General features: G+C 41.6%; 1 protein-coding gene across 3 annotated transcripts in view; it reads right to left on the reverse strand.

Moving 5' to 3' along the window:
- The window catches only part of PAG1 (phosphoprotein membrane anchor with glycosphingolipid microdomains 1), a 112510-nt gene that overhangs the window by 13612 nt on the left and 76453 nt on the right, over positions 1 to 22445 (reverse strand). For all 3 annotated transcript variants that reach the window (XM_069005000.1, XM_069004999.1, XM_069004998.1), the window contains 4 exons: positions 8974 to 9185; positions 6289 to 6340; positions 5666 to 5762; positions 2423 to 3012 (listed from right to left, as the gene is read on the reverse strand). In XM_069005000.1, the coding sequence (XP_068861101.1) occupies positions 2423 to 3012; positions 5666 to 5762; positions 6289 to 6340; positions 8974 to 9098 (864 nt within the window). In that variant the 5' untranslated portion in view covers positions 9099 to 9185. The remainder of the gene's footprint in view (positions 1 to 2422; positions 3013 to 5665; positions 5763 to 6288; positions 6341 to 8973; positions 9186 to 22445) is intronic.

Below are 22445 nucleotides of genomic sequence, written 5' to 3' on the forward strand. Positions count from 1 at the left end.
GGATAGAGGCCTGTAAGAGGCCTCATGCTATTAAAGGTGTCTTTCTTCACCAAGTCCTTCCAAAGGATTTGGCTGGGTCACAGCCAATAACCAGTTTATGTAAATTTTCATCCATTTATTGCTCTTAAAAGGATGCTTTGTCCTTTTCATGCTGTTATATATGGGAATGGTCTCTGGCTTGGTCCACCTAGTTCTCTCCCAGATTTGTGTGCTTCAGGAACTGGCTGCACTCTTTTAGATGGTGAGACTGAAACAGCTTAGACACAGTCTATTCTTTCAGTTGGCAGGTACAAGCCTTGGTTACACAGGTGGCCTCCCTGCCTGTCCCTCCTTTGTACCCTCATTGTAGTGAGGGAGACTTGCACAACTTACACACAACCTCTGTCTTCATCAGGGTCAGGGCAGAAGGTTGAAGAGTTTGGGATACAGATGTCATGCTAAACAAAGCAGCTAAGTAGACTCACAGGAGAGGAAGCAAAACCAGAAACATCTATGGGGTCTAACTAAAAGAGTTATCAATATAAACATACATTTCCATAAACATCTTGGTTTTGGTTGCCACATTAAAAAAAACAGGCATTGCTCTGCATTGCTTCAGGCAGCAAAATAAAGGGAAAAACTATCATCATCACAACAGGAAAACAATCCCACAACCACCTCCCCACACAATGCCAACAATAATGACATTTATATATTCCATCAATTACCATCTCCAACTCTGCTGCAGCTGTAGCTCTCAAGGACAGGACAGGCACACGCCTCGATGCATAATGCATGCACCCGTCAGCGAGCACGGGAATGATCTGATGCTGCCGAAGATTTAACTCGGGGTGGCTTCAGCTCTGAATAAATTTTAATTAGACAAACACCTTTTTTCTGGCACTTAGGGGACTGCATGTGTCATCTCCTGATTAATCCTTCAAAACCTGAACCATTTTAATCAATTCCCACTCCTTGCAGTTACTGACACTGCATACATGGTGTGCTGGGGAGCTACAGAGCAGCACAGGCTTTTCCTTTGTATCGGTGCCTGGGAAATACAATTACTTTCTGCAAGGCTTTTCACACCCGGTAGGAAAAATGTCACTGTTATGCAAAGCTGTTTATCTAAAAGTTTAACTAGAAATTACTTACGGCCTGAATGTGGGAGGAGGGAGTGTTGCTGGATTATTGTTGACAATCACATCCTAATTTTTTACTTAATGAGCTCATTATTTTTAAAAATGTGCACTGAAGAGTCCAGCTAAACAATTTTTATATTGTGAGCGGTCTTCATTTTATTCATTTGGACTCTACTGTGCTTTACAAGTTACATGGTTAGTTATTTATTTAACAAGAGATTCTTCTGCCTTCTTCCTGGATTACTGAAATTCTTCAAATAAGAGAACAACCAAAAACAAGTAACAATACCTCAGCTCTGCAGTGATTTTTCAGGTAAATGTTTACATTAAAAAGTCACATTGCATCTTGAGAATTTTTTTTAAATTTTCATCAATACCTACCTAATATTATTTGATGACTTGGGCACCAAAAATCTGCTAAACCTACAGGTTCTTTGACTCACAATTAATAATAAGATATGTAAACATCCTGGACAATGCAAACTCAACAGTTTATGAAAAGTCTCTTCTATGATCTTAAAGGATCCTTTAAATGACTTCCAATAAAAAACGACAAATGGGAAAACAAACTGTTGAAAATGTCGTAATTCTGTTTTTCAAGGAATTCACCACAACTCGTTCCTAGGGAGGAAGCATAAGCTGCTGAGAAAACTTAACTTTTGGCTCTGATTCCAGCACTTAGAAATACCCTACTCTGTCTGTATGTGACACACAGAATTTGACAAATATAAAAGCATACAGCTGTGATCTCTCTCTCTCTCAGTCCCTCTCTCCTACAGCAAAAGACAAGGTGAGTCACTTTGAGCAGGTGCCTAACACTTGCACGGCTAAGTCAAGGTGGCCCAATGAAGGAGGCACATCTAAAGTTAGGATATCCACCAAGGTTGCCCCCCTGTCCTTTTTGTTAGTTTCATTAGAAAAAAAAGAAGAGAGGGCTTCTGAAGGAAATAGCAGATGCTGACAGAGATACTGGACACCCCTTGTAATAGCTTCCACAAGTATAATACCATCAAACAAAGAAGCAGAGGCCTCCTATGCAATTCCTGGATAATATTTGGGAAAAGCCTTAGGTAGTGCATAACTGCAACAATCAAAAATATGGGCTGCAACAGAATGAGCATATGCCCCTAATGCAAAGACTACACTGTACATTATCATATTTCCATTTACAGTCTTGCTTCATCTTGAGCGGGGTTCTTTTCTTGTTATTTTTTGTTACTGAAAAATAAAATCCTCTCCCACCCATATGTTCGCTATCATTATTTGGCTGTTTGATGAGGACAAATATTTGCAGTACTTACCTTTTCTGGTTTACTTGCTCCTTCTGTCACTTCTTCTTCCACTTCTTTTTCTTGCACATTCTCATTTTCATCAAGAAGTTTCATGGGTACTGGAGGGGGAAGCTCATCCTCTACATCTGGTATATTGTCAAGAGGACTGTCTGAATTTGCACTTTGGCGACTCTTCTTATTTCGGTCAACAGAAGCATATTCTGCTGACTCAATTCTGCACTCAGGAATCTGATTCTGACCTTCAGAAACTGTCAATGAAGCCTTTGATTTGGTGTTAGGGTTCCCTTCCATGCTGACTACTGCTCCAACATCTTTAATTTCCTTCACAGTTTCATACAAGCAGTCTTCAACTATGTTCTCCTGAGAGGAGCTGTCTTTCAAGACTTCATAAGGCCCTTCCATTCCAAGACCTTGATCATTTTCTGCATTTCTAGATGAGATGATAGGTTCCATGGGGTTGTTAGGGGGAATACTGGGTAGTTCCCGGCTCTGGTGACATTTTATAGACTTTCCAAGACTATCCTGTTGATCTAGTAGGTCAGATGTCTGTACTTCTTCATAAGGCTGAATACAGGCAGCTGTACTGTCCTCAGAAAGAACTAAAGAAAATTACAGAGAATTATTACAAACAAATGCATAACTAAAAGGTGTGATTTGGTACTCTCTACAGCACTTTTTTTTTGTGACATGCTGGAAAGGATAAATGATACTAATGCCTGGAAATGCTTAGTGATCAGCATGCTTTTTGCTTATCAAAAGGTTTCAGTTACAGACAGTTCTGCACTCTACTGTTAAAATATCTTTCTCGCAACATCTAAAATAATCTGTACACCCCCAAATCACATTATATGGCAACAGCATTCACTGTGCATGGATATTCAGCTGCCTTGCACTCAGTTTCACTGAATGACTACAGAGTGCTCAGTAGTCTCAGATGGGAAAAAGGCGTGAAGCCTCAAACCAAGATAAAAAAATCCTTGTTATATTTTCCTCTTTGCATTTCCCCATTCTTTGGAATCCAAAGGAAAGCATTCCTACTTCCTCCCTACCATCCCTCAGCTTGTTTAACATGCTGGCCAAATTCTCGTTGGAACTGCACTTTGCTCAGCCCTCCCTGCATGCTACACCAGAAGCTCCCCACCAAAGGCTGTGCCATACTTCTCTTAGTCTCACAGCACATAATGTAGGTTGACAACCTACTAACAAGCTGGCCATATGCACAAGAGAGAAGACTAGACTTCAGAAGGTAGTGTTAGGCAGAACATGTTGTTTTAGGTCCCAGAAGCAGGCCACATGTCACTGTCACTAGAGGGTATTAGGGACTGAATCTATGGGGCTTCTCATCTTACACCACACGTGTGATACTTGCATGCATTCATGGGGATACACAAGCACGTTTCACGTAGTGCATGGTACATAACTTTATTACCTCACACTATTTCTTAAAAAAATCACTTCTGAACAGCTTTACTATTCTTAGTACAGTTCCTATGGCACTATCTCAACAAAAACAACCCATTCTTCTGTGTCCTTCAGTGTGTTTGACATGGTGACAAAAGTGTTGCCAAAGCAATCAATGCCCTTGATTTGGTGGTTGCCATGGACGTTACTTTCTCTTGTGTTCAGGGCATGCAGACGCAGTCAGCACCTGCAGGGAGCCATACCCTGACTGCAAAACTCAGGCCAGAACTGGAGGTGTAAGATGGTAATCACTGTCTGAATGGGAGATGGGAGTTTTCCCTTTCTGGTCCTTCATTCTAGGGATTTCTGTGCTGTGCTGAGCACCTTTACAGAACCCAGAGAGCACACACCCCATTCAGCCTGCAAGGGATAATCAAAAGCAATGAGAGCTCAAGTTTCTGTGCTTCTGTGGTTATGGGTAGTAACACAGAAGGGGTTGGTGTAGCTGAAGGGTTGGCATAGGTTGACAATGCTGGCAGGTTGGGTAAGGGAAAAAACCACAGCATTTGATGATTCTGCTTCCATAGCCCTGCCCCTGCTCAAAAAGCTAGCAGAAACAGTAATAAAAAGAACTATTAACAAAAGGTGCATAAAGTATAAGTAAGAAATCAAAGCACAGGGGTTTCTGTTATTCAGAAGGGCTGTTATGCAGAGTGTCAGCTGAGTATAGTATCAGACAGTCTGAAAACTGTCTGCTGGTTGACAGCACACGTTTTAGCAGCAGCTATGACAGCTGCACATGTGGTGACTCATGGCAGAGAGAAATACTTCCATTCTGCAGGGCTTTGCTCTGCACATCAAGTCCCTCAGGGAACCACACACCTACATACACAGCAAGCCAACGGATGGCAGCAGCAATTAGCTGCAAAAACAAAGTTTAAAAATTACTTTGGATAGTTGTCTCTAAGGAGTGAAGTCTGAATAGCTTAGCCTCTGGTTGCAGGAGACAAGGAGAGAGCTAAAAGTTGGAGCACAGCCCCTGGTGTTGGTGTTAGTGTGAAGACAACAGTTGGCTCCCAGTGGCTCTGAGCTGAGGGTGAGTTTATTTTTAGGTTCAGCTGAGTAAAATATTTTCCAGGGATACTCCAGGGTGAATCATTTTGAGTGTTCAGCAAAGCAAAGACTAAGGAAAAAAAAGGAAGCCTATTTATGTTGCCTGTTTTCTAAAATATAAAAATATAAGTGACAGCACACTACAGGACTGTGATCTAAAGCTGCAATCCCTGAAGGAGGACCTGAAATATTTCCACAGCCTCCTGGAGCACTTCTGAAGCTCTGAAGTGCAACTTCATCTTCTGGCTTCTCCCTGTTCCATAGCTTACCAAGATTAGGGAATGTCCTATTCTCTGCCTGATGGCCTGGTCAATCTGCAGGTATGGCTTGGTGACCCAGACCTGGTGGCCCAGGAGAGGAGTTCAGCACCTCTTAGTATTGGCTGGCATGGAGGACTGGGAGCAGGGGGGTAGGGCTGTGCCAGAGCACGCCCAGTAGGGAAGTGGAGATGCAGCCTAAACCACCAGAATGTCCATGAGGTGATCACCTTCCTTGACTTTCCAGCAAGGCAAACGACTTCACGGCATTTTTTAACTTGGTTGTATGTTCTGTGTGATCTGGTGTCAGACCTGCAGAGGTGTGCAGAGTATTCAGACAAATGGCTTGCCTGTGTGCTGGGAAAGCTGATGGCTAGAAACCTGAAACCTGAGGGATCACCTGGTGCAGCTAAGGTGGGAGCTGTGAGCACTGGGGCGGTGCCACTGGCTCATCCCACCTGCAGGGGCTGCCACTACTCACCCTCCCCATTGCTGAGTGCTCCGTTCTGTTCGCTGTTCGGGGGAGGCTCCGTAGCCGAACTTGTGATGGAATGGCTGAAAACCTCCTTGTCGGAAGGCTGCAACACAAATCAGTGACCACTGGATCAGAATAATGAATAAACATGCAAGGAATTTCATACTCATCTCCAGAGCTCTGACTAGCAGGTATTATTGGCAGGAGAGCCAAACCATGCCAACTAGATTCAAAGATTTAAGTGCCTGTGTTTACAGATGTTAAAAAAAATGAATGCAAAGATGTCCAGAGTGATGTCCTTTCCAAGCTTTATGGTAACAGACATTACTATGGCTTTAACCCGTGAGAAGACAGCAGCTGACAAAGGGTACACTGCCCTTGGGCTGCAAACGGAGAGAAGGACAGGCAGGAGAGCTGGAGAACAGTGGTGTCAGAAAGGGCACTGAGAAAGTGCAGATTATCAGGATCTACACAAGTTTTCCTCCTCTTCCTGTTCTGCAACTTTTAAAGTTTCCCATGCTCAACCACCTCGAAATTCCTGAGCTGTTTTCTAATTTGTGGTATTTTGCAAGGAGCTTGGTACAAAACAACCACAAGACAGACACAAGCTGCCAGAAATACATACTTACCACATTCATCAGATTTTCATGATCTCCATTCTGATTTTTGGCCTTCTTTTCCCTTAATGAAAAAGGCACATGAATTTTTACTACAAATTATGCTAATATACAAATGCCAATCATTAACAGACTTTACACTCCTGCAGGGAACAGAACTATGTTTCACAATAATATTGAAAATGGAATAACTGAAACTTATTACAGGAACTGGTATGACCTCTGTGTAAGGACACCATTGAGGCAGAATGGAGATAAACATAACTGAAGAGGTACAACAAACACACACAACCCTTCTTCTCACTCAGTGTAAGATCACAGTGAGGACTGACTGATGATAATTACAATATAATGTAAATAATTATGTAGAGATAGGACAAGGGGGAATGGCTTCAAACTGAAAGGGAGTAGGTTTAAATTAAGTATTAGGAAAAAATTCTTTACTGTAAGGGTGGTGAGACACTGGAACAAGTTACTCAGAGAAGCAACTACTTGTGGCTGCCCCATCCCTGGAAGTGTTCAAGGACAGGCTGGATGGGGCTCTGAGCAACCTGGTCTAGTGAAAGGTGTCCCTGCCCATGACAGGGTACTAGATGACCTTTAAAGTCCCTTCCAACCCAGGCTATTCTATGATGATAAAAATATTATTATCTTCAATTTAATCGTATCTGAAATTCTCAGATACACATTATGGTGACAGACCACTTGGGAAGTCCCTTAAACTGTGTCATGAGGAATTAGAAAAGGCCAACAAAATCCAGGCAACTTCCACTAAAAATGCTAGTCAAATTGATAATAAGCATGAGCAGTTCAAAAAGGCTTACAAATGTCATAGCAGCAGAGGCCTACATTTTTAAAGGAATCCTGCTTCCCTGGGTCCTTCACAGGAGTCTAAGTATGGATCACGTTTCCAGTTTTTACCATCTGGGAAATACAGCTCTTATTCAGAATACTGCAATAAAGTATGAGCTTAAAATAATGTTAGTCCTTCCCCTAGATGAAAAGTCAAGTGAATAGATGAGAAAATATTGACAATATGAATTTTTTACGTCTTGTAAAGTCTGCAGGGAACTGTAGACATTGGCACACTTAAACTTCTACCTAATTGGGAAATAACAAAACAGCAAGTGAGCCTGCACCAATGCAGAGCAGAGAAAGTTAAAAGTTGAATTTTCTCTCTGGAAGTTTTTCTGATTCTGATATTTTAGAAAGAGCAAATATTATTCAGTTTTCTATGTCCTTATCCATTTTTGAAAAGTAAGCCAGGAAGAAATTCTGCATAATTGCATTTATGCATGAACAACCTGCCCTACAGAATGACCTGAAACAAAAGATACTATATCCAAACTAGCAACACGTGAATTTATTAAAAAGCATCACCAGAATGTTTCAGGCAATGTATCTCTGTAACTGCAAAGACTACTCAGTGGTTTGACTCATCTTTCTAGAGATGTTTCAAGGATTGGTATGTTACAAAAAACCCCACAGAATTATAGAATCATTTGGGTTGGAAAAGGCCTTAAAGATGATACACAGTACCTAAATGCAATATTTGTGGGCCAATGAATATTTAAAATAGTCTTTCTATTTTTAAATCAATTTAAAATATATATATTTCTACTATTTTTTATACAGATATCACAGGAAACTGTGACAATAAGAAGATACTGAAGTGTCAACTTACAGTTTACGAAAGTGTTTCTGCTGAATCACATGAAATTACAAGTTCCAACTTAGGCTTTTTAGGGTTTCAACCAACTTCTGGGGCCTGTTTTTGCCCACGACTGCTTTTTGCATGGTGGGCATTAGATAAATCCTGCTGAAAACCAGGGTCTTCCACTGTAGACACATCTTGTGCCAATACAGTGCATTTTATGGCTGCACAGTTTCCTCAGTGCTCTCAAAGCTGAAGGGGTGAAAGCACATGCTCCTTATAGGCATATGCATCCAAACTGAAGATTTTGCTGCTTTACTGGATTTTTTCCCCCCCATATACTTGGCTGATTCAGCTATGCTATCAAAACATGGCAATATGGACCATAGCAGTCCCACTCCTCGCAGTGAAGGGTCTGACTGGTCTGGCCTGTGGAAGGGCACCATGGACACCTTCCCTGTGCAGTCAGCAGGGCTCAGCTTACATGTCATGAAGGAGCATGAAACATGCATATATATACAAAGTCAGCAGAAGTGCCTGTATTGGTGAAATTGAATCCTCTCATGGAGAAGAAAATAAGGATAAGGTGTAAGACATTAATTAGTATCACTATTTGATCCTTACTCATTTTTGTTGGAAAGGCAGGATCAATTCTCTGTACTTCAGGAATGGCCAAAGCAAAGCTGAAGTACATAATCACTTCCCTTTCCTTTTTACCAACACTTTTCTTTGTCCTGCTCAGCCCACCTAATGTTCTCAGTTTCAGCTTAGGGGTGTGATCTGCTAACCCTCAGTGTCCACCTGTGCTCCAGGCTTTTGTTTAGGGGAAACCACCGAACAAGCACAATGGTGTACTTCCTTCACAGCAAAAGGAAAAAAAAAATCAATTTTAGAATTAATGGAACTGTTCAAACTCAGGTTTGCTCTGAAAACTGTACCTTTTTTTTATTTCTGTACCTAAGTCCTCAGTATTTCCTGCTAACTATTTATACATGAAGCTATGTACAAAGTAAATCAAGAACCATTAAGCCCTGGAGCCTTACCCATTGCAGCTGGAGCAAAGGAAGATGAGGAAGGTGAGGAACAAGAGTGTTGTCATGGCTGCCAAACTTCCCCACAGGATCATGTGCATCTGTCCACTGCCTAAGAAACCACCCTCTGGCCCCATGGTACTAGCAGGAGCTGGTATCACTTGGGGTTGAAGAGGTTACTCCTTGAAGAAGACTGACATCTGTACTGCATGCACCTTCTGTTTCTGCAGAAAGAAAAATACCATCAGAGGTTAAGAGAAATTTTGAAGATAATGAATCTGACAGCTACAAGTCTGGCAGGAGAGATTTTCAAATCTAGATCTTACAAAAACCAGTTTCAAGTACAAGCCAGCCAACCAGTCAAAGAGATTTGCAGCTACATTTCTGACAGCAACAAAGAACAGATTTGTCAAATATTAACAGAAGCTGTTACCTATCTACAATCTCAACGTGAATAAAAGGTAGTACAGCATCTCTGTACTTGTATTTTCAGGAAAAGATTTATAAATCCACTTTGAGGGACAGAGTAATCTATTTTGTGGTTATCTTTGTAAATTTCATTGAAAAGTGAGCTTTCGAAACCATCTACAACTTCTGCAAAGTTAACAAGCCAAAAAGAGAGCAGCAGCAGGTGTTCACCTCATTCCCTCTCAGTCTTTCCTGCTTGCACGTGATTCAAGGCTTAACATGCAGTGACAAACAAGCTAGGTAAGTGTCTGAAAGGAATACCCCAAAAACCTTTCTCACAGCAGGTAAGGTCTAGTCTTATTTCTGCGTGATATGCTTATTTTCTTAATAGTATGTCTGGACAGTAACAATACTGAACTTTCTTTTTTAGCTTCTCCCCACCTGAGTCTGAGAAAACAAAAGAGCAAAGTAAACAGGGTGTTTTTTGAGAACTTGAATACACACAACTTTTGCTACAGCACAGCAGCCCATGGGGAAACATCCTAGGTAAACCCAATTTATGACATGTAAGTTTTGGTATACAATATATTCTAAAATTCTGTACATATTTTTAATGCAATACATTGTTGATGTGACAAAATTAAAAAGAAGTTATTAATTCTTCACTGATGAAGGTATCAATTTCTCCATAATTTGGGAACAGGTTATGCAAAGACTACTTACAGGTTTTCAGCCTGACTTCAAGATTGATAAAAACTGAAATAGAATACAATGGCTAAGAAATGAGCAGATATATTTTGGGAATGAAAAAGTAGCACAAATATAAGATTGAAAAATGTCTGAAGTCTAATGACTTACTTTAATGCATATATTTTCATAGATATATTTTTTGTATAGGAAATATGCATGTATATACATTTATTTCTTTGCAGCAGAAGCATTCTTTGTAAAAACAAATTCAATTAGGTGCTAATGTTGTACTTGTATATAAAAACATATCACCACCCTGTTATTAAAATCTCATGAGAAAAAAAGATTTATTTTCAGAAAAAGGCCTTGAGATCAAAGAAAATCTGGTGAATCAGAGAAGATACTTAACAACTAAGTTATGTGACTGGGTAGCTCTTACAAGTAACATTTCTGTCCCTACATAAAATGGGCTCATTGATTTCAACCATGCAGGATCAGACTTCTGAACACCTTCCAAGAAGAACATTACTACGCTATCCACAGTGGATAAAAGCTTCTTTTTTTTTTTTTTTTTGAAAAAAAATTTCTTTAGATAATAATGGCATGGATATAAATTGAAATGGGAAGAAACAAACCCAAGATGGAAAAAGTTGCTTATCCTGAAAAGACAAACTTCAAGGTGTAGTTAAATATTTTTAGTTTGGGCAAGTAACAAGAAAGGCACACAATCTGGAACTTCTCCAAACCTCTAAATACACAGGGAGAATAGGTGCCACACACCTTGGCAGAGCACATACATCTTACTGTTAGTCTTGACCCCTGACACCCAAGAGCCACCGCTCTTCTGGGATGACCACTGCCAAACAATGTGCCTCTCTGGTTATCTTGGCAGAGCCTGTAAAATTAAACATTTAAAAGCAGTGGCAAATCACTCTAAAAATTATGCATACGGCAGATGATACAGCCCTGCCTCATCCTTATTTTAAAGCAAAGTTGGGTTATTTCTATGCTGAGTCACAGTCATTTCACTGACTGTGAAATGGAGAGACCTTAAGGGAAGCTGAATCAGATTTAGTTAGAAGGAAACTTGGTGTAATGCCCACGAAGACCTCTGTGATGACATGCAAGGGCACTGTGCATTGGTATGGATTCCTGGGAAGGTGGTGGACTGTCCTCATTTAGAAAACATTACAAAGCACACTGTGCTGGCTGCCTTAACTAGCTCCAAACCATTGTTAAGAGGGTTGAATAGAAAGTCCTTCCCTTTTAAACTTTTTTTTTTTTTTGGTGAATTTTCAAAGACATTTCCTGCCCGCTAAAACTCAAAAAAAATTCTTAAAAAAATCTTTTCATTTCTTTTGTCCATTACTTTTGCCTTCAAAACCCCCTAATTTTCTTTTTTTCCTTGGAAAAAAATGATGAAATGAAAATGGAATGTAAAAACAAAGGAAAAACCAAATATTTTTTCAGCATTTTTGTTGTCTTTTCTTCCTTGGTTTTCCCAAGAAATAAAAAGAAAGCAAATGAAAAAAAGAAACTCTTTTTTTTCCCCCCAAATATTGGTCAAAGAAAAATTTAAGAAAAAGAATAGGGATTTAAAAATCTTTTTCTTAAAACAGAAACACATTTTTATTCTCTTTTAGAGCAGACACAGAGCTGTCTTGAAAGATATGTAAATTATTTCTACTACTAAGTTCATAATTTTGTACCTACTCTGAAGAATGGTACTATACTCTTCTCAGAAGACTAAGTAATGTCACTTAAGCTAATACTGTAAAAAAAGCCTTTTTTTTTTTTTTTTTTTAAAGATATATTCTTAAGGCTCCAGGACTTTATTTGAGCTAAGGAAAGCTAAGGACACATGGGGAGCAGCCCCATGGAAAAGCTGCGTCTTTGAAGGCTTCAGTACAGAGTTAGGAAGTGTTGGGATGAGGTGGAGTAGATGGAGTTCAGACTGAACTTCAAAAGCAGTGAGATCAGAAACAGTCAGTCAAGGAAGACCTACGTGTGATGTCAGGAGTGAAGCACAAGACTGATGCTACACATGAGGCATCCCACCAGGCAGAAGTCGAAATAGCAAAGGGAATGACCAAGGGCAGAAGATGTAGTTAATTTACAAGAAAAGAGCACAAAATGCTTTGACTGTATGTTGAGAGAAAGAGGTCAGAAATGGACAGAAAAACACAGTGGCACTTGAACCAGGGGAAGCGACTGCTGGAGACACCTGTGCAAGCAGAACAGAGTAGTAACTAGGAACAGACTGATGACAGGTGATGCCCTGAATGAAGGAAGCTGAGCAGGCAACATGTGACCAGTAGCTCCTTGAATGGCAAGAGTTTGACAAAAGTGCTAAAGGACCTAGAAGCTGCTCAGCACACAGAACAATCAGAAGTAAATACAATTGTTAACACAAAAACATCCCAGCCTTCCAGTACCTAAAGGGGACCTACAAGAAAACTTGTGAGGGACTTTTTTAAAGGGCATGTAGTGATAGAACAAGGGGGAGTGGCTTTAAACTGAGAGTAGGTTTAGATTAGCTATTAGAAAGAAATTTTTTACAGTGAGGGTAGTGAGGCACTGGAACAGGTTGCCCAGAGAAGCTGTGGATGCCCCATACCTGGAAGTGCTCCAGGTTTAGGTGGATGGGACTTTGAGCAACCTCATGTAGTGAAAAGTGTCCCTGCCCTGGCAGGTGGGTTGGAACTGGATGAACTTTAATGTCCCTTCCAACCCAGGCCATTCTATGATTCTATGGTTCTAGATTCACCCTCTGTGAACCCTTATCATACAGTGACATCAGAGAGCTTGCTCCTTCTGTTTAATGCCTCCCAAAAGATGAGGCTGAAATAATATTCACCCAGGCTGGTGCTTTTAACACAGGAGAGTTTCTGAAATGCCTGAGGCTGGACCAGCCCCCATCAACTGCCCCAACCAGCCCTGGACAGAAACTTGGCAAAGACATACATTGAAAACACAACTGCCTGAACTCCCTCTGCTTCCACTAGGTGAATGCCTGGACACTAAAACATCAATGCCTAATACCTTGAATTTAGGAGCTGCTCCAGAGGCTACCTTTAAAGAGAAATTTATTTGAAATCATAATGATGGAACAACAAGCAGCTAATTTCTAAGAGCTCTCTAACTGCTGAAATGTTTAACTCCTGCTTTTACAACAGAAAATTATATTGTGCTGCCCTCTGGTGAATCTCTCCATTCGGGGACTGGGAGTTGTGGCTCTTATGAGGGTGCTTCAGAGCTCGGTACAAACTCTGCTGCTACAGATGGAGTTCACATGGGGCCCTTCATCTCTCGGGCTCAAAACAGTCCTCCTTCCACTGTTGGAAGGCTGTCAGACTCCAATAGTTCAACCTTGCAGAGAGACATTGCTGAGACAGAATAATGGTCAGTTGAACTGTTTGGGCTTGTTAAAATGATTTTCCTGTGTGACAATCCTTTAAAGATGAAGATTTTTTTCACTGTACTCTTTCCACAGAACTCTCCACAGAAGTTGTTGGGGATGCTGAACTTAAAAAGAAAATAATAGGGACAGGCCTGGAACACCTGGGTAAGAAACCCAGTTATTTCATCTATGGCAAAATTTAAACAGCAAAATTTAAACAATAGTCTGCATTCCCATTTCAAAGTCACTACCAGTTCAGAACACTAATCTTTACACTATATTGATACAATTTATTTTTCTTGTGGGAACTTCTTGCTTTTTAGACATCAGTATTTGCCATTATTGGAACCCATATGATAAATGATGCCTGTAGCCATTCCTCAAAATTGCACTTAAATGCCCAATTATATTTGTGGTTTCAGAATTACAGGTACTTTGTTGCATAACCCACACTTTTATGGTGAATAATGAGCTATTTTTGCTTGCGGCTGTTGCAGCGATAAAGCAGAGCTGAGGCAGTTCAGCCTGACTTGATGAGGAGAATGCAATTTTGGTTCCAAAACGCCTGTATCTGTAGTGAAGCAGATACACAGGCTGCAAATTTGGGGAGCACATGAAGTGTAAATTTTAACTGGTGGGGAACCTGCTGCAGAAGTTTGGAGTGAGACCCGAACACCTTTGAAAACTAGCATCCAAAAGACCCAGTGCACTTCAGGAGCACGATCTGGCCAGGATTTTCTGAGCAAAGTCCTGCCTGAGTTTATGGTGGTGCACGTACAGGGTGTGCTTGCGAGAGGCAGATACTATGCTCCGGTGTCCTGGCAGGAGATGGCAGCATGTCCCTCTCCCACCACCTTCCCCCCTTGGCTTCTGGGTTTAGAGTAGTTTCATTCATGTCCTGCTGCAAACAACGCTCAGCCCACGCCTTCCAGAGGGAAAAGAGTGGGAAATGTCAACAGCTTCACCTCTCTGGGTTTCTTAATGAATTATAGATGGAGCGTAGGCAAGAGACTAAATTGTTCTGACAACTGAGAGCCTTTGAATGTGAGAAGCCAAACGCGACAGGACAGGAGAGACTCGTGGAGGCTGCGGGGATTGCGGCTCCCTGTCCCGGGCTGTCAGGCTGCGTTCGGCTAACAGGGGCACTGCCCAGGTGCTTCATGGGCTCACCCCCGAGCTTTGTTACAGGGCTCCCTTGTGAACTGCTCAGTCTCCTACTGCTCTCTTCCCCTTGCCACGCCTCTGGCTAACAGTGCTTTCAGTTATCCACTACTAAACTGCAAAACAGATCAGGGAGATGACATGGTTTGGAAGATCCCCTCCACTCCACAGCACAGACAGGCAAGGAGAGTGGGAAAGAAGGTTGGAATTTTTATATTATATTTTTATTACTCTGGTAGCAAGCCCTCGGAGAGCTGCATTAAACCAGAAAATGGGGAAGTACAAGGTATGTGGACCCACAAACCGAGACAGGGGCTGAGAAGTATGAAGCTAATGTCCTCTTGTCGACGTCCAGCTGCAAATGCTGTCATTCAACCACAGAACCAGACCAGAAACCTGGGCTACAACAACCAGGCAACAGCAGAAATTGTCCTGCACATGTGACTAACAGCTTGCAAGAACCTTTCCTCTTCTGTTCCTCCAAATCCTGAAAACACACTTTCTCTATGAAGTTAGCATCCTACTGGAGACCTGAGGACTTACTTTACTCCCACTCCAGAAAATTCCCTCTGCAGCTTTAGACCCAGCTCAGGCATCAGCAGGCATAGTATATCTCCAAGTGCCCAAAGACTGAGCACATCCCTTGTATGTGACACCCTCAAGAAGGAAAGAAAGAAAACATCTGAAGGCAGGCAATCCACCACTCCTGTACCCACAAAAGCTCACACTGAACTACACACCTCATTTAGAGATGGGGGAGGACATGGCAGATGCACTTTGCTCAGTCCAGAACCATTTCCATGTCAGAACTGTTCTCTGTATGTAAATACCATGGCGCTGGCAGGAAAACACCATTTGTGCTCCTATACAACCTTAAGTGTAGCACTATGCTAAACTGTGTTAAGATGAAAATAAAGCAGCCTTCCTTCACCCAAACAACCTTCCTTCAAACCTGTTGATTTTAAACTGAATGTGTTTTCTGACCTTTTCTGCTACGTGGCCTAACTGAGCTTTACAGCAGAGAAGCTGGAGGCAGCTCCTGAGTGTCTCCTTTCTGTAACTTGCCACAGTTGGAGGATTCCTGACAGCATAACCTGATATGGCATTACACACATATTTTATGACATCAACAGGGTTGCATTTGTTCTTGTGTGGGCAAAATACTTGGGTCAAACTTTTCATAGGTATCTCCTACTGCAAGCCCTGGTTTGGAGCCTGTCTGCAGAAACCGGTGGGAGTTGTGCTTTGAACATTAAGGTTGGGCCCCCTGCATTAAGTTAAACATGCTGGAGATAATTGTCTTGTACAGCCCAAGCCCACAATCTTATACTTTCTTACTCTCCACAGAATGGTGGTTGTATTATCTTCCAGGAGTGGTTCCTGACCAGAGCTAACTCCTGAGTGGTGCATGGGATTGGTTTTGAGAAAGAGCCTTTTGACTGCAGCCAAAATTATGCTTCAAGCTGTTCTAACTTGGTAAAACCCCATCTTTTGTGTTTCAGAGTGGGCATCTGATAACAGTGGGTCCTTTGGACCTTAATCCCCCTGTGCTAGAGATCAGTCTCTCAGTACTTCTCCACCACAGGACATATCCAACTTTCTTTCCACTCCAGCTCCTCTTTCTCTCTGAGTTCCCAGTTCTCTTTGCTCTCTGAGGCAACCACCTCTGCTATAGGTGACAGAGACTACATTAAGATATCAAAATAGGAATTAGTGTGCATGAGAACTAGTAAAATAAATACTAAGATGTCAAAATTTTATCAAAAAGACACATTTCAGATATTCTCAGGCATTGCCACATTAAAACAGATGATACTATGGAACAGCCTGAATACACAAACACAATCCTTGCTTTATATTGGTATTAAGTGAATAAGAGCAATTAAATGCTTCTGGAGACAGTAGGTGACAGGATTGCTGTTGGGACTGAAGTGCTACCTGGCAGAACCCCTCCTAACACCATACTGTCACTGGAGTCAAGATTGTGAAGTTTCTTCAAATGTACTATAAAAAAGTAGTAAAACGTATTTGTAATTGGTCAAATTGCTGCTTCTGCATCTGCAATGCCTTCTTTTGGCCTCTAGCTGTTTAAATGTACTCAACTACACAAACCTTAAGACCAAGATTGCCTTTCTCACACAGTACCTAGAGTGTTTTGCTTTTGGGGTTCCTATGCACTAAATCAGGACAAATCCTCTCCTACAACAGGTTAAAGCTCTTGGTGCAGTTGTGTTTTGAGCAGCTTGGCTTGGCTTGGCAGCACCCTTGAACGAGAACAGTCCAAGACAGACACATCTTATTCCAAGCAGTGAAGACCAGATGTGCACATAATTAAGGCCTGGTCCTGAAAGCCTGATGCTGGAAGGAATTACTGACATGGTCTGAACTGCTCTTGCAGGCTTTCAGATGAGCCTTGCAGAGACTGTGCACACCATATGCCTTCAAAATAGTTCATGTTTCTGCTTTGCGAAGCAGCAGAATAATGAGGTTCTGATCTAATTCCCCTCTGTACCTACTTCTTCAGAAATCATGGCTGGCTTATCAAAGGATGTGTGTGCTCTATAATGCAAAACTGAACAGTCTCAAACCACTGGTCACTTTTAACCCCTTCTAAGCCTTAACATCTTCTAGAGGGAAACCAAGTCTCTCTGAACCCATCTATCTGTGGCACTGCAGAAAAATTAAAAAGCTTCTTGCAGCAGTAAAGGCTGATCTATGCCACAATCTGCATTCGTTCTCCAAGCAACTCATTCATGCCTTGTCAGACCACGTCACCTCAAGGTTAATGTATTCAAAGCTGACCTGACTTCTCCTGCCACTCTTTCCTTTCTATTCCTACTAGAATTTTAGCAAGTCCACACAAGCCTGCAGTGCAGGCAGCCTCTCCTCAGAAAGGAAGGAATTTGGGAAAGTGTAAAGAATCAGAAAAGTTGTATGAACAATTAAGCATGTGAATTCAAGAGCTCGCTTCAAGACAGTGGAATACTTTTCTTCAAATGGTGGAGAATTTCAGAAAATAAGAGATGTCACTAGCAAGGTTTCCTAGCAGGCTGTAAAACTAGATTTTCAAAGGAAAGTGAGCATAATTGCATGTGAATGTGATTATGTCCCTGTGAAACAGTCTGCATCCTGGGCTTAATACACATGCATAACTGTGCACCTAACTTGTCACACAGCTATCACATTTATTTCCCACATTCACAAGGTCTTTCTGTGTATAAATCATACACTCACAAATCTCTGCCAAAGGCAGCTTCCATTATAAATCAGGCCCTGAGCAAACAGGTTTTTAACCAGTAACTTAAAGCTCACATATTCATTCCACCCCATCCCACTACCAGCAGCACAAACGTCCCCAAGCACAAACAGGGAGAAGGGGAGTGCTGAGGCCACAGCTCTCAAATGCAGAGCACTGGCTGGGCTTGGCCAGCTGCTGAGGAAGAAACCCATAATGAAGCCTCTGTGCAACAGTTCCTAGGAACAGCACCACATATTTTCCCCAGGCTTTAGCAGCCAAATAATGACTGTCTCAAATGCAACAGCAGAAAAGCTTTATCTGCTGAGTGACCATGCCAAAGATTACAGCTTAATTGTAGCATTATTATGCTCTTTCCCACACCCCCACAATATCCCATATTGCTTTCTGGCTGCAGTGAGGTAATTAGACCACGATTACTGCATACTTTAGAGCATATAGAAATGAAAGCTGTCTTTGTGAAGTGTTTTCCAGCTCTGACACAACTACTTCTGATAGCTTTGCTTTTCCTGGAACTAGATGCTCTTTCATATTAAACAAGGCCTGTTTATAATTGCACTTTGCTGTTTATGTAATTCTACCATGCCAAGTCCCCTTCCAGTTTTTGCAATGCAACCTCATTTCGAGCAACCCTCTTGCGAACTCAGGTAATAATAATGGAAACTGAGAAATTCCCCCTAGCCTAGGAAGTAGGCACACACAGAGTTTGCCTCAGTCATCTGACCTAAAAGACCTCTAAAATCCATGGTAATCATTCTTGTTCTCAAACTGGTGTTTGAATCAGGCCCATGAAATACTCTGGTACTTTTCCAGAGGCTACTTCCAATTTCCAAAGGACCCCAACCATATAAAATTACAAAAGATTGCAAAATATGCAGCAGCAAAACACAATGCTTTGATTGTCCCCAATGAAATATTGCCTTTTTTTTTTCTTTAAAAAAAAAAAAAAGAGACTCCTACTTAAAATGAGATTCCACTTCTGTATGTTTACATTTCTAAACCCAGACTTTCGTTCACTCAGATGCTATGTACAGGGTCCCACCTGAGAGATCTTACCTGTGTTCTCATCACAGGAGAAGACTAAATGACTTTCACTAGTACTGAATTTTTAGATTGCTCAATTTTATTACTTATAGTGAGAATAACTCTACCTAAAATGAGAAATTAATAAAATGTCTTGTATCCAACTGTCAGGACAGTACAGGCTTTTAATGTGCCTCGAGTGAGATGCCCCCTGCAAAATGAAGCACACGAAGATCATCCCAATTTAAAAAAAATTTAATCAAAATAATTTTAAATCTAAACAGTCCAGATTACTGAGTGCCAATACTATCATAAAATCTATGCATATAAATGTCTGGAAGACAGGAGTGTTCCAGGGACGTGAAATGATGGTCCTTGGAGGTAGAATACAAATTAAATTGGAAGGGCCTGTTATATTTAAGATTAAGTCATCTTGAAACAAAAGCCCACAGCAAGAGAGGCAGCAGTGACTGAACTTGGTGACAGACCAATTTGAAGAAAACAGCGTTCACCTTACAATGTGCTTTGTAAAGGTGAAAAGCTATTTCAAGCTCAAATTTCATTTCACTTTAATTTAGTCAATAAAATAATTTTTAACTTTTTAGCCACTCTGGCTATTTGTATCTCATTAGGAATGTCAGCTTTTCTCAGGTATTTGGCACATATATGCAGAGCCTTCTTCATTGCTGGAGATCGTCCCTGTCTTGAAGAGTTTACTTTTTGTCAAGATAAGACCAACACAGCACACAAGAGAAGCCCTGTCTAAAGAACTTCCTTTTCATGAAAAAATGTCTGAGATAAAGAAGGATTTGGTGGTTTTTGAAGAGTTTTTGCAACTTTTCCAGATACCTGGTGTCCCCATTCCATGCCACCTGTGATCTTTGTTTTCTCCGAGTTGGAAACACAGCCATGTGTTCCTTAAGGGAAGGTGCCACCTTAACTTCAATCATGTAAAAATAATCTAAACTGGCTGCCTGTATGCTCTGCATGGTCAGTAAAGACTCACTTCTGCCTGTGGAGAGAAGGGTACCTTCAAAGTTAGCTGAGAAGGTCATACCTCATCTCCTCTGACAGACCAGTGAACTTTCAGACACCTAGAATTAGGAGAGGAGATATCTATAAATCATGGACAAAACCAGGGGGATGAATGTGTGCTGACCCACTGGGAAGGGCCTTAAATGCACTCTTTGGAGCTGACTTCCTTGGCTGACCCATCAGACCAGACAATGTGGGCCTGTGGGCAGCAGGAGCAGCACTGACAGACCACACCTTTTCACAGCCTCACGCTGTGGCACAATTTCATTGCAACTTCTCCCCGAGACCAGCATAATGACATCATTGTGCCCTTTCACTTGGAAGCAGAGCTGGGATAAATGAAAATGCCACTTGCTTTTGACAGTCCAGAATATCCTGTGGATTCACCTCCCCACTGAGCCACGGGTCCTGCTTGGCACCTGCAGCAGCATGGAGCAGGGAGGCAAAATAAACCCACCTCTGTCCTGCCCCCCACACCAACATTGTGACATGTGGTGCATTTTATCTACCTTCTCTCCTGCTCTGGAGAGGGAAATATAAAACCCTGGGCTTGATCCCAACAGACCGAGGCAGCAGAAACTAATCACGAGTCCTGCAGGAGTGATCTACGAGCTGGGTACCACCCCCCTCAACACACCCAAACCCCTTACTCCCTCATCCTGACACATGGCAAATACAATTATAGGATCTAATCAACTGCAACTAATGTAATTCTGAAAGTCTTCACAGCTAATGAAAACCAGGTCTTCCCCTTCATGATCTAATTGAGATGTTTGGTTCATACACCGTGGAAAAGAAACCCTCCATAAAGCTATGTATGAATACTGCATTTACATATCCAGCCTGTCACAGTATTGGGCTTTTTCCTGACTGTTGGATATTGCATGGTAGGAAACTATCTGTGAAGGGAAACGGACTACAGAAAATAAATACTTTCTCAAGTTGTTTCAAGGGAAATCTCCAGTCTGAATGTCATCTAATAACTACCACTTTGTAGTCTGAACTTGGCATAAAAAAACCCATTTCCTTAACATGAATAAATTATGATCCCTCCTCTTGCACTAAAGCAAGAATCAGAAGACAGAATTTGGCCTATAGCTTGTAAACTCAAATTTGTTAAATAACCAATGACTAAAAAAAAAAAACCTTTTCCCCCCTACCTTCAGTGTGTTCTTCTTGTTGCCTGTTGGCATCAGTTTTTCTGCAGTTTAAGCATCACTAATGCTTCAAGACCTCCCCTGCCTCTGTGCTTCCCCGTGTTACTATCATTAGCATTGTTTTCGCAGGAAGCTCTACAATACAGGCAGCACTGCAGAAAGATAAATACATCATGCCTCCTGCAAAAAGTTTTGCTACTACTTTGAGTTACGAGCTGCCAAAGCATGAGGACAGAGAAGCAATGGCTGGTAGGCAGGATAAGCAGAGCATCACATCACTTCATGCAATCAATAACCAGCTGGGCTTTGCTTCTTTTAGATTTCTCTGCTGTCCTGACCCAAATCATTACTTTTTCCCCACAGAACATAGTCTTGTTAAGGTTTTGAAAGAGAAGAGTAAGGCTGAGATTTGATGAAAGCCTGTCAGGATACAGGATAACTGCTCTCCAGGGACAGGAGAGACAGTCAAGACAGACCAGGTAAGAACAGTCTTTCACTAGTGATGTATGAGGGAAGAACAGATAGCAAGCTCAAAACCTTTGTACGACTGATCAGCAGTAAGCACGTGTCATTCCCACAGCAACTGAGAAGAGTCTTCCAGCTGGGTAGGTGTGACTACAGCAGGGACATGCACATGCACATGCACTGGAGGCCTGGGCTCACATCCACATGCACGTTCACCACAAAAGCAGGTCCTGCCTCTGCTCCTGCATAGCCAGGAAGCCTCCACCCCTGTCGTCTTGCCTCCTTTTTGGCACCTTCACCCACCCTCTGCAACACATGGAACCTTGTTCTTCCTTCCACAGCTGCCTCTTCCTCCTTTCTAAAGGCCATGCCAATGTTGCCACAGTGCCACAGCTCCAAAAACTGCCTTTGGCTCTGCATACACCTTGAGGCTTGGTGCTTCTAGCAGAGAGCACAGCCACTCTGGCTATTCACTGAGTACTTCCCACCCTGGGCAGCCTTTTTGGTTCAGCACTTCTCCTTTGAATTATTTTTCTGTCATAATGTACTGATCAAACACCCCTACAAAACTCCTTATAAAACTACCAGTGCTGATAACAACATATATTGATTACTTTGGTTATGGCCTATTAGTATCAGGATGCCCAAGTAGTGAATAAAGATAGGGCAGATGCTGAGAAATATATGGAAATATTCTCTCAGAGAAAGAATGAAATTACAGGAATTAGGCAATACAAGTGCTCACCTAAAACGTGCTGAATAACCTTAAGCACTATACCAGACACAAACATACATGATAATGAGAAGTCAGCTGAAGAACATACACAGCTACAACACACCACATCCCACCCAGTCATTTCAACAGCTACTTATTTTTTACAATTTACTG

This window comes from Aphelocoma coerulescens, chromosome 2, assembly GCF_041296385.1.
Source record: "Aphelocoma coerulescens isolate FSJ_1873_10779 chromosome 2, UR_Acoe_1.0, whole genome shotgun sequence".
Classification (NCBI taxonomy): domain Eukaryota; kingdom Metazoa; phylum Chordata; class Aves; order Passeriformes; family Corvidae; genus Aphelocoma; species Aphelocoma coerulescens.